At 44.7% G+C, this 13,088-nt stretch overlaps 3 protein-coding genes and 1 non-coding gene across 4 annotated transcripts; 1 reads left to right on the top strand and 3 right to left on the bottom strand.

Moving 5' to 3' along the window:
* Nucleotides 1-2,165: 2,165 nt before the first annotated feature.
* On the top strand, nt 2,166-2,239 carry SARC_30020. Its single transcript has one exon. It is a non-coding gene; the product is annotated as a tRNA-Val (tRNA).
* A 6,282-nt stretch (nt 2,240-8,521) lies between these two features.
* SARC_00906 (hypothetical protein) lies at nt 8,522-8,761 on the bottom strand (the record flags this gene model as incomplete). The annotated part of the gene is made up of 1 exon (XM_014305382.1): nt 8,522-8,761. One exon carries the CDS (start codon nt 8,759-8,761, stop codon nt 8,522-8,524), a length of 240 nt encoding a protein of 79 aa, XP_014160857.1.
* An 18-nt stretch (nt 8,762-8,779) lies between these two features.
* On the bottom strand, nt 8,780-9,499 carry SARC_00905 (hypothetical protein; the record flags this gene model as incomplete). The annotated part of the gene is made up of 1 exon (XM_014305381.1): nt 8,780-9,499. One exon carries the CDS (start codon nt 9,497-9,499, stop codon nt 8,780-8,782), a length of 720 nt encoding a protein of 239 aa, XP_014160856.1.
* Nucleotides 9,500-10,249: 750 nt separating this feature from the next.
* Nucleotides 10,250-10,906, bottom strand: SARC_00904 (hypothetical protein; the record flags this gene model as incomplete). The annotated part of the gene is made up of 2 exons (XM_014305380.1): nt 10,250-10,598; nt 10,710-10,906. 2 exons carry the CDS (start codon nt 10,904-10,906, stop codon nt 10,250-10,252), a joined length of 546 nt encoding a protein of 181 aa, XP_014160855.1.
* Between the last annotated feature and the right edge of the window lie 2,182 nt (nt 10,907-13,088).

The raw sequence follows: 13,088 nt of genomic DNA, 5'->3' as shown, positions 1-13,088 counted from the left end.
TCATTGAATAGTAGTATCCAGTAGGTATGCTTGCGGTCCCTTTGCACAGATGTGCTTCTCATTGAATAGTAGTTTTAAGTAGGTGTGCTTGCAATCCTTTTACACAGATGCGATTCTCATTGAATAGTAGTATCAAGTAGGTATGCTTGCGGTCCCTTTGCACAGATGTGCTTCTCATTGAATAGTAGTATCAAGTAGGTATGCTTGCGATCCTTTTGCACATATGTGCTTCGCATTGAATAGTAGTATTAAGTAGGTATGCTTGCAATCCTTTTGCACATATGTGCTTCTCATTGAAAAGTAGTATCAATTAGGTGTGCTTGCAATCCTTTTGCACAAATCTGTTTCTCATTGAATAGTAGTATCAAGTAGGTATACTTGCGATCCTTTTGCACAGATGTGCTTATCATTGAATAGTAGTATCAAGTAGGTACGCTTGCGATCCTTTTGCACAGATGTGCATCTCATTGAATAGTAGTATCCAGTAGGTATGCTTACGATCCTTTTGCACAGATGTGCATCTCATTGAATAGTAGTATCCAGTAGGTATGCTTAAGATCTTTTTGCACAGATGTGCTTCTCATTGAATAGTGGTATTATGTAGGTATGCCAGCGATCCTTTTGCACAGATGTGCTTATCATTGAATAGTAGTATTAAGTAGGTGTGCTTGCGATCCTTTTGCACAGATATGCTTCTCATTGAATAGTAGTACTTTGTAGGTATGCTTGCGATCCCTTTGCACAGATGTGCTTCTCATTGAATAGTAGTATTTGTAGGTATGCTTGCGATCCTTTTGCACAGATATGCTTCTCATTGAATAGTAGTACTTTGTAGGTATGCTTGCGATCCCTTTGCACAGATGTGCTTCTCATTGAATAGTAGTATTTTGTAGGTATGCTTGCGATCCTTTTGCACAGATGTGCTTCTCATTGAATAGTAGTACTTTGTAGGTATGCTTGCGATCCCTTTGCACAGATGTGCTTCTCATTGAATAGTAGTACTTTGTAGGTATGCTTGCGATCCTTTTGCACATATGTGCTTCTCATTGAATAGTGGTATTAAGTAGCTGTGCTTATGATCCTTTTGCACAGATGTGCTTCCCATTGAATAGTAGTACTTTGTAGGTATGCTTGCGATCCCTTTGCACAGATGTGCTGCCGTCAAACAAACAGTCCTTAGCGAAATGGCCAGTTTTCCCACCTTTGTTGCTCTTGTCTTTGCTGCCACCTCAATCTCTGTTCTGACTCGAGACATAAGTCATATTGCGTGCGCCAAGTGGCTTCTGTTATATTGAGCCTGCAGTGTCTGCAAGCTTTATATCGATTACCAAGCTATCTTCATTTGCCAACTTCAAACGAACATCCAACTTCAATTAATCGTCAGATCTATACATATATATAACAGCAGCTTCGCTCTATTGTATGTTTGGCACATTAACTGAAACTTTTATCTACGAGCTCGTATAGCACCGATCTGCCTGATTGTCATCAGCCCTTCTAGACACTCGGTCTGTCAGTTCGGGACAGGTAAAAAAGGGATGATTAGAGGATCTATAATTCATCGCCCTAGTACCAGTGCAAAAGAAGGTATCAACATCGCTGTCAATAATAATCGACCCTTCTTGGATCATCGACACTAAGTCGGTTAATCAAGAATGAATTTTCCTTGGAGAATATCACTATGATAACTTCCAATCTTTATGTTCACATTTATGAACAGCGTGATCTTTGCGTGGCTTCGTAGTTGTACGTTTTGATGCTTGAGTACTCTCTTTGAATGCACATCTATACTCATTCGAGCAACTCGACGGTAGCATTTGGTGTGGGGTACGTGATTAACGTTTCCGATTAGCTCTATTCTATCTTACTATTGCCGTATGATCGATATATTGCCAAAGTCTTCCGTGATGGCGTTTTCGATTTGATCCAGTCCATGCTCGATTTGATCGACTCCACGTTTATCGCTCCGCTCATCGTGGACAGTGTCGTCTCGTAAGAGGTCTTTTAAAGGACGAGAGATAGAGTATTGTAGAAAATCGTTCTTCACTTCACCAGGTTAGTCACCCTGAATTAATTATGATTATCCCTGTGTAGCAAGTATACGTATGAAATAGAACTTACAATTACAAATAACTATATATTACATATTATGAATCAGGTACCATTTCCGGATGGTCTAGCTGGTTATGACGGCTGCTTAACACGCAGCAGGTCGGCGGTTCAAGTCCGCCTCTGGAAATTAGAGTTTTTATCTTTCACAAAGTAGCAAGCATTGAACGGAATGTAGATCAATAAATACACTTAAGAATACAGTATGCACACAGAATGAGACGAACTTTAATATTTCGTTCATTTCGTCTGCGTAGTACTTCCTTCGAAAAGATAGCGTGTTCCTCCTCGGCCACAGATCCGAAGATGACATGATCCATGTATATGTAGACCCCTTTCTGAAGGTCTCGCAAAAGATCTTCCATCAGGGATTGGGATGTGAATCCTGAATCGGTCAACTCTATTGGTATCTTCAGGTATCGATATGGCTTTTCCTATAAAAAAAAATATAGGCGAATGTACTTTGTGGACTCGTGTACAAGCTCAACCTATCAACAGCCACGCGCCGTGTCCGACTTAGAGGAGTATTTATATATTTTTGATACACGTCGCACTATATCCTCTTCATTGAGAACTGGGATATGCCGAAATTTGAATTGTCGATTTAACGGCACAAGATTTGCTCAAACACCAATGTTACAGGCTCCTTAGTGGGGACCATCAGCGTTCCAGAAACACTTCTCAACGACGTGCTCCTTATTAACGATCTGATGGAGCTTTAGTCGTATTGTGATCATGGTAGCTGTAGCCATATATCACACGCAACCTCCTGGAACTTGAATTGCCACCACAGTCATGCTTTTCTCCACATGGTGCCCTTCGCTCTGTCCTGACTGTCAGCGACGACTCAAATACATAGTCTTGTATCCATCGCCACCCAAGTAAAGGCACGTCAAATACCTTGGCGTCGACCCTATGGACTGTCTGCCAGCTCTCTGTGTCAGCAAAACCAAGCGTAAGCTCAATCCGTCCATACCATACTATCGAGGATGTATATTGTTTCTTTATGTTTATACCAGCCCAACCTTTCGGTAACAAGCTTACATCACATTGTCCAGCATGCCCGACATTCTACGACAATCGATCAGCAATTCTTCTCTCCAAGTTTTTATTTTCTATTTCTCAGCCGTCGTCCGATCGGCCCATCCCGTCCTGCCTGTTTGTATAGGGTTGCCATATGATATTTGTTACCATAGCTTCTGCACCCGCCATCAAACAAACAGTCCTTAGCGAAATGGTCAGTTTTCCTACCTTTGTTGCTCTTGTCTTTGCTGCCACCTCAATCTCTGTTCTGACTCGAGACATCAGTCATATTGCGTGTGCCAAGTGGCTTCTGTTATATTGAGCCTGCAGTGTCTGCAAGCTTCATATCGATTACCAAGCTATCTTCATTTGCCAACTTCAAACGAACATCCAACTTCAATTAATCGTCAGATCTGTACAAATATATGACAACAGCTTCGCTCTATTGTATATTTGGCACATGAAGTGAAACTTTTATGTACGAGCTCGTACAGCACCGATCTGCCTGATTGTCATCAGCCCTTGTGCTTCTCATTTAATAGTAGTACTTTGTAGGTATGCTTGCGATCCCTTTGCACAGATGTGCTTCTCATTGAATAGTAGTATTTTTAGGTATGCTTGCGATCCTTTTGCACATATGTGCTTCTCATTGAATAGTATTGTATGTTTGGCACATTAAGTTGTAGCTCCTGGAAATTTTATGTACGAGCTCGTACAGCACCGATCTTGCGACCCCTTTGCATAGATGTGCTTCTCATTGAATAGTAGTATTAAATAGGCGTGTTTGCAATCCTTTTGCACATATGTGCTTCTCATTGAATAGTAGTTTTAAGTAGGTGTGCTTGCAATCCTTTTACACAGATGCGATTCTCATTGAATAGTAGTATTAAATAGGCGTGTTTGCAATCCTTTTGCACATATGTGCTTCTCATTGAATAGTAGTTTTAAGTAGGTGTGCTTGCAATCCTTTTGCACAGATGCGATTCTCATTGAATAGTAGTTTTAAGTAGGTATGCTTGCGGTATTTTTGCACAGGTGTGCTGCTCATTGAATAGTAGTATTAAGTAGATATGCTTGCGATTCGTTTTTCAGATTGTACATCCTCGTTTGCCCATGGAACCGAAAGGTTTTGTTGCGAACTTCTTTGCATGGGATGGTACGTCCTTTGCCCATTCGGGGCTGAATCCAAAGCATAACAAGATTGTCCATGTTGCTGCCTTCCATGCGCACATGACCGTGGCCAAAGCGTTCAAGTCTGGGTATTAGACCGTAATGTAATCGTGGGCGGTAATATACATACCATAAGTCCAAGTCAAGGTATGGACACGCGGTGCTTTCTTAGCGCCATGTAGGGATGCTATTCTCTGCTTGGGCACAGTGTCCCTACTCATGAGTCTGCTTTCTGCGCTAATTGTATTTACTCCGAATGTGCGAGTCTATTATGGATATGATGCATACTTGGCAGGGTTAGTAGTTACATACACATATTTTGCAGGGTACGTAGTTGCCTACACTTGCTTCCTAGGGCAATTAGCGATACGAACGTGCACAGACCAACAGTGGCCTGCTGCGAGGTCGTCTTGCTACACTGTCGGCATATATTCACACATCTTTTACGTAACATCCATAGCTGCTATATTCAATAGTGCAGCACACGATTCCAAGAGATCATAAACCAATCACTTGGTAGTCAGTGACAGTGAAGGGGTCTTCTACGCCGTCAACCTTTCACCAAAGCAATTTGTCTGTTATATTATATAGAAACTCCGCCATATTCTTTTGGATTTCTGCTTATGCGTATTCGTACGCCACTCTGAACTAACTCTAGATATAGAACCACCGTGAACGATTGCCCAGATATCCAATTATTCAAATTGAGGGAGACCCATCCGCCCGTGCTGCCCATCAAATGGTATGGTCTATCACCTGCTTAAGTGTCTGCTTAGCAATATTCAACTGTTAATTGGCAGGCAAAGCTAAATACTACATCATCTTGTGTACTGTTTTCGAATAAATGCCTTGTTGTAGTTGAGTTAGACACGCTGCCATACCTGCCTTTGTTCACTTCGGGGCGAGTTCTATATGCACACTGACACGACGGCATGTATGCAGTATGCTTATTCCTCACAGGAAAGTTCTGGATGGGAACATACAGTTCCCTGTATTCCTGATGACCCAGCGGTATCTTGGGCAGGTTAGCGCAATCTGACTTAATATTTTGCCCAACACCCGTGTATTCCTTTCTGTCAAAACCTGGTCCGTGTGGGGAGAATTTTTTCAGTGAATTGCATAGTTTTGTGTTATCCGTAGTACTATCTACATGTGTTCTGGGTGCCGCCGACACGTCGTGCTAAAACACTTTTGTACTTTTAGCATATACATTTCCTGTTCGACCTGCTTGTTGCTGCACGCGATATGATATTCCGTCTACCCTATATCTCTACCCTTTGATTGGCATCGATTCATTGTCCGCTGCAGGGTTTGAAGAGAAGTGCTACACACCCATCCGAGATGTCAATGCCTGTGGGAGTGTATGTGATGTTTGAATGTGGCAGTCATACTCATGCTGCAATGTGGCTTATTGCATACTGATAGTAGAGAGAGATATATTGTTTGCTCAGCAAGGAGTCGGGGCGGGGGAAAGGGACGGTGTAATGTAGCTTGTTGCCCTTCCGGCTTCAATACTAACGACAGGAGAAATGTGTGTATATTGGGGATGACAACGTGCATGGTGTGATAGTATACTTCAGTCGGGAGAAAAACTATACAAAGCCTGCCCATACTTTCACACATGCGCTTTGTGTATTCCACTAGGTATTGCTGAGTCCTTAACTGAGAACAAATGGCCACAGTCATCCTTCTTTCGCATGATGTGTACTAATAGCTGGTGAAATATACGGTTGAAAATTCGAGAGATTTTGTTACAACCGGATTGTTATTCTGCATGTAGTTACCTCTACTATTTAGCAGACCGTTGACCAGCAGCTAGAATAGCATCGTCATAGTAAGTTCTTAAACCGCTTTTTAAAAGTACAGCCTGCGCTTGCACGCTCGAAGCTGCACTGCTGTTGCCTGCATTTGTGTCTCAACAAGCTCGTCAATATCAATTTGCTGTTTATATGTTGGTATTTCGCAAAACTGAGAGTGCGTGTGCTGTCCACTGTATTTGTATCTTTATTGTTTATTTTCATGCACCCCCACCCCCCGAAGAGATACCGCCCCTCCAGTACAAGCACCTGTCGGTATAGCCAGTCCATTCCAGCACGACAGAGTCCTTGGTCATCTCTTCCTAAATATCTAATATTTCTAATCATTATAATCCATCCTCCCTTTACCCTTCATCCAGCCCTCTAGAGCGGCGGACACGACGACGCCCGAGTCCATCTCGAGGCGTACGGGCTGGCTCTCGGCGTCGACGACGAAAACAACACCCTGCGCTTCTTGGCCCGCTCCGTGTGATCTCCACCCGGCATCTGTCCTCCGGCAAGCAGCTTGTCTCGCGTCAAACTGGCAATATCAAGTGGTTGGCTGCCCTGAATAGTCTCATGTGTCAACTCGAGCTGCCTATTCTTGGCTCGATACGGGCTAGCTTTCGGTGTTGTATGGTCTCCACTTGTAATCTAATCGCCATGTGTCAACTCGAGCTGCCTATTCTTGGCTCGATACGGGCTAGCTTTCGGTGTTGTATGGTCTTCACTTGTAGTCTAATCGCCGACTAAAAGCTTGTCTCGCACAATACTCGCATAATCAGATGGCTTTCTGCCCTGAATAATATCATGTGTCACCTCGAGCTGCTTCGCAATTACCGGCTGCGTAACCTTATTACCCGTAGTCTGGCCTCCGGCAAGGAATTTGTCTCGCGTCATACTTGCGGGTGGCTGGCCCTCCTTTACAATCGGAATATATCCGCCGTCTTGTGTCCATGCTTGCTTGCCAGCTTTTTGAAAACCCCAAAATGGCAGTTACGGCGGTACATGAATTGAATCGCTGTCGGCATTGTTCGGATGGCTGCAACGATTTCCTGTTTCCACTCGTGGGGTGCATCTGCAAAAGGGGAGTCGTGAAATAGCCAACTGGCATACGCTGATCGCATGAACGAGCCTCGTGGTCGTGCCTTTTGTCGTCCAATCAGTGGAATATGTGCTTTGATATTTTTTAAATACACCCCGTATTCCTTCTGTGTAGCCACATCCTTATTGTAATGGATGATCAGCGGCTTGTGTGCTATGATTTCCGCGGGTCCATGCCAATCTTTATCGGTAAGTACATACACAGTCGCCCAATTGCTAACATGGGGACGTCCAAGCGTGCGAGATCGGCTGACTGCTTCTGTGAGTGTTGCGCTTTCTCGCGGAATCGCTGTGCTTTCTTAAATCTTTCCTGTTATTCCCCTGCTAACGTCACAGTAGGAATGTCAAACCCGAGTGCCTCATCTAACAACCGTTCAATCGTCCCATCTGTTTCGTGTTTGTAGATTGTTCCGGTCTCGAGTTCATATAGAGATGTTCCAATGACTCGTGAAGTGGTTGCATTATAATTACTGAAAAATGATGGTATAGCATGGCGCCATTCATGCATTAATCCAACGCCCAACGAGCGCTTCAACCACCTCTTAGTAGTTCGCAAAAAAAACCTCTATTCTCCCATTGCCTCCGTGTTCGCCCTTGGACACGTATCTGATCGACGAACCTTTGCTCGCGGCGTAGTCCGTAAACTCCTGGCTTATGAACAGGCTATCCTGATCCTTTACATATTCAGAAATATGCCCTCTGGGCTCCAGTTGCGTCTGACAAAACCGAATTAATTCCGTCGCTGAATGCTCATCATCTTTCATTGCTGCTCGAAACGCTCGTAAAGTGAACCCATCTTGCGCCGCTAGTACGTACTTATAGCCCTCGGTATCCTCATCTAGTACTAAGTAGTCCAAGTTTATCTCCTCACATATGCGCATAGGTCTTGGTGGTTGTTGTAACAATCCCCTCGTAGGGCCCGTCGGGAGACCTTCCCGAATGCAATCGGTGCAACTGTCTGTCAGCGGTTTGAGCACCTCGGCGGGGATATTCCATCCGCATTTGTCTTGTGCAATCGCTCGCAAGCGATCTGTTTGCACATGCGAGTACCCCTCATGCCACAACCATAAAGCTGCCATTGTCGCTGTCGGGGGAACTTCCTGTCCCACACATGTAAGTTGTAACTTCTTCAAACGATTCAACAAAGATGTTTCCGTAGTCGGAAGTAATTTTAACGGTGTATGTCGTGCTCGCTTCCTGTTGTGTATTGGAGCATCAGTAGTAACATCGTCTGAACCGGTATACCACACTTCTGGAACCGCCTGTTTGGATCTCGGCCAAGACTTAGGCTGGATGTCCTCCGTGTGGATGGTGTCAAACTATTCTAATGAGTGTTGAAATGCCGCGACCTTCTCCCCTGTGCCCGCCGGCACCCCTTGACAGTCCGCGTCAAAACGTGGCAGCTCGAAGAAAGGGTCAAGGCCTGACAATTTCAACTCGTACGCCTCCAACGCTTTGTCTAACAGCTGATCGACCGACTTCTTCAACGGCGTCCGCGGTAGTTCCATTGTATTAGCCATTTCTCTATAGCTGCCCTCCTGGTTCGCCCCCGTCGTCATCCCTTGGACGTCGTCTGCCTATTGTTGCAATGCGTTGTCAGCTGCCATCCACGACTGTGCAAATCGGGGTGGCGATTCATCGTCTGATTCTCTCATATTCTTTGCTACTTCCAAGCTCGGAGGTGTGTACACGACCATTTGCTGACCATCAGATCTTGCTAAGCCATCCTGATGTACCAACTGACATGCCAATTGTTTCTCAGTGTTGTCTTCCCTGCTGTACAATGGCGACTGCATGGCCTTGCCTGTCCCAGATTTACATTGTCGGGGTGATTGCACCGTGTCACTTAGCGATGGTGCCTTCTTCGCCCCCAACCACTTCCATGATTTGTCCTGTGTGCTGGTAACCGGGATCCGCGGTGTCGTGCTGGACGGCCCCGTGATGCCTGTGCAATATGGTACTAACGAGTACCCCAAAACATGTAACGAGGGGGGTGCTCTGCTCAACCCCAATCTCGCCCAGAAACTCTGCGGTAGCGGCGGTGGCCGTGGTCGACCACCCTGCAACACCACTACCAAATAATATTGCCATGGTGGTAACCCCAGAATACGTTGTCCCCTATGCAGGAATGTATCCTCCGTGTGCGGCACTATCCATGGCGTGCCCTGAGTGAGGCTATTCAACAGTGAAAACCACTCAGCTGTCGGCCAAAACGGTACTACCGCAACCACGTAAGTGTCCTTGATATGCTTGAAAGAATGTAAAAATGCTGCAATTAACTTCCACGGTGAGTTCATATACGCTCTGATATTCACCAAATCCACTTCAAAAGCTTAGCATCCCGCTGGTCCGGACCCATCCTTCGTACAATACATGTCTAATACATCGTCTTCGTGGCTTGCGAACAATTCGATGTCCAACGGACCCAAAAGTTGGTCAATAAGTGCTACCCACAAAGGGTTAAACGTGTAACTACCCGGGTGTGCATACTTTGTGATGCTAGTCCTGTACCCTTCCCTGGTATGCTGAGTGTTATCTGCTCTATCATGACTCCACGTCACTCGTCGTTCCAGCGGTGTGAACGTCAACGCACATGCCGACTGTTTGTTGGCCTTGTTACCGATTTCCTCTTGTCCAAACTCCACCTGTTTCCTTGTAGGTCGCAAAAGCTGATCCTATGGTTTGTAGAGCGCGAAAAATAGTCTCCAAAAACTGTAAGTGGGCCTTCTACATATTGAACATCCATCACGACCTCATTGATGGTGTTTAACGCACGTATAATTCTGCTGTTTTTAAACCTCTCCGTCTGGAGATAGGGTTCTGGATTGGCCAAGATGTTAACCAACGGTTTATGGTCGGTGACTAAAAATACTGGACGTACTGATCTGCGACAAAGAACAAAAGTTTTCCTAGAAGCGTATGTGCAACCTACCATTTCGCGGTCAGTGGCTCCATAATTGAGCTGAGCTGTATTGAGCTTACTGTAGTAAAAAGCCACTGGGTACAAGAACCGATGTCGTCCTATCGAAATGCCTAAGTCTCTAGGGCTATCCATCGTCACCCTGGGTAAAGTCTGCTGTCAACTGTAGCCCTGAATCCTCTGCAAGTGCACCACTCTGCTTCGTTTGTGACCCTACATCATTCTCAAGTGTGACACTCTGAGTTGTATATCGGTTCTCAAGTGTGCCACTCTGAGTGCGCGACAGGTGCTCAAGTGTGCCCCTCTGAGTTGGTGTGTTCTGTTGTACCATATCCTCCTGAGTGCGACCTAGGTGGTCTTCTGTGTCTTCACTATGTATATCGGTAGCCGCATTCCTAGGCACGAATGGCGTGAACTCCGGCACTGACCTCAAATCGTCGATCGGATTGTAAACTACCTCCGCTCTATCCGATATGCTATAGATAGATTATTCAACTTCGGATATGACTAACTTAGGTGTTTGCGGATGCAACCTGATGGGTGGCAGACCTAACACTTCTCTATATCGTTTACATTCTTCAATGCACCTTTGTTCCTCATCGTATTCCAACGTGCCCGGTGGTGGTATCTGCACAAACACCGCTGCTCCGACTTCTACGTTGCATGCGTCCGGTATGATGACTAACCGCTGGTGAGGTAGGGGCTCATACAACTTGATCCGGTTCATAATTAATGTTAGCAAGTGTGTGAGAGCCTGTTGCTGTGGCGCTCTCCATCCAAACATTGTACCCTTTTTTGTTAGGTCCGACATAGGCGCTGGTGAGGTAGGGGCTCATACAACTTGATCCGTTTCATAATTAATGTTAGCAAGTGTGTGAGAGCCTGTTGCTGTGGCGCTCTCCATCCAAACAATGTACCCTTTTTTGTTAGGTCCGACATAGGCACTGCTATCGCTGCGTAGTTAGGTATATACTTTGACAACCACGACATTACAGCTAACAAAGAAATTAACTCTCGTCTATTCTTAGGCGCCGACCTGTCAAATAATGCCTGCGCCCGCTCCTTCATAATCATCGTCGCGTTCCCAATTGTCTCCCTGCCGTAAAATACGGTGGGTATATCTGCAAGATGCATTATTTGTGTTTTCTTTGGTTGCAACTGTATATTGTATTCTATGCATATGTCTACAAACTGTATTGTTTGCTGCCAATGTCGTTCCAACGCCTCTATTACTGATTCTGAGTGCCTTCTATGTGTCGCTATCTTGTTGTCGTCTATATATGGCTTGTGGTCATTGACATCAGCGAAAATGGGTTCTGCAAAGTGCTGCATGTCAAACGCGCTCTTCTCGATGCCTTCCTGCAGGCACGTCGTTCGATGAAACTTCCCATCAGAGGTAACGTACGTCAAATAGTCTCTGGACTCCTGATTCAGCTCTAACTGATGATATGACGCCGCTAAATCTGCTACTGTCGTATTGAGAGCATTTGTGCCATGCTCACCCATGTCGTCTTCCAAAGGTAATTGATACGCAACTCTAACCATCTGTTTGTTTACCTGGATGTAGTTTATTGTTATTCTATAATCCTTCAAATCCTTTGGCACCACTCTCGGATCCTTCCTTACGGTCTTTACCGAACTGACCCATCTGCTGTATCTGTTGCTTGGCTCGGCCTTCCCTTATCGGTATAATTGTGCTACTTTCTGTATTTCGATGTCCTTCAACAATGGGTCTTTCGTGAAGTAGATGGACCTTGACGGCTTTGCTCCCTCCTGTGGCTGTAGCTTGGCTGCGACTCCTTTGATGAATTTGGTCTGTCGTGGGTCGTATCTCGCAGTGAGGAACTTGCCCTTCAATTCTAACATTTCCTCTTCTGTTTTCTTGAGCAGATCCCCCACCCTACGCAAGTGTGTGAAATCGTACTCATCCGGTAGTTTTCCATCCAAGTCTGGCTTCTTAGGAATATATATTTCCGACCAAGATTACTCCTGTTTCGGAATTAGGAAAGCTACACCCTGTGACCTAGGCAATTGCAAGGTAAATGTCGGTGGTTCTGTGGATTTGTCCCAACTCGTCCCCAATAAGTTGTCTTGCATGGCATCGAAGCCTACTAATATATCGCAATCTTGTGACAACCAGCTGGAAAGTAAAAACATCATCTCTTTTGTCTCAAAGAACGTCGGCATCCCATCCGCTGCTCGAACATTCAATAATAACGTTGTAGTCGCTTTCTGAGTTAAAACCGACTCTCCTGTTCCACCAAAACCCTGAAGGTACATTGGTGTTGTATCTGTAATTTCTATCCCATATTCTCGTGCATATTCTTAATGGATCATTGCTGGTATAGCTCCCGTGTCATTATAAATGCATGCATGCTCGTCTTCACATAAGGCTTCCGTGACCGGTCCCGTCCAAGCATCCTCATCGGAGCTGGTATTTGCTTCCGTTGCAGCTCTGGCGTCATGTCATTGTAGATAGTATGGTACCTAATGTTCCTCTTCCTGTTGGCTCGTCGAAGTTGTCGTTGTTGTGTAAACTTCGATGGATATTTCTATGTTTTGAACTATGTTATATAAACTAAGATACAATTTAAGTCAGTTAGGATTTAGCAGTGGTAGCTTGTGTAAGAATGATCAGGACTGCCTCTTGGTAATAGCCTTAATATCCTCGATCACACAGAACGTACCTCTAGCTGTTCTTTATTGAATAATTTTCACTAGACGTACTAAGTGTTCGTGACCACATGCCTAAGTTGTAGATAGACATAAGAACGCAAGTCAAGTTAATACATTAACTAATAAAAATAAAGTTCCATCTGAAGAAAAGTTATAAAAAAATGAAAAAGACTCCTTGGATTTTGGAGATTGGCGGGAAGACCAAAATCTGTAAGTAGTAGTTCAGAGATTATAAAATTTAGTTTATAATATCCTACATCTACTATCGTCTCAAATAGGTCCAAGTAAGT

This window comes from Sphaeroforma arctica, assembly GCF_001186125.1.
Source record: "Sphaeroforma arctica JP610 unplaced genomic scaffold supercont1.32, whole genome shotgun sequence".
Taxonomy (NCBI): Eukaryota; class Ichthyosporea; order Ichthyophonida; genus Sphaeroforma; species Sphaeroforma arctica.
This window is presented reverse-complemented; position numbering and strand designations above follow the sequence as displayed.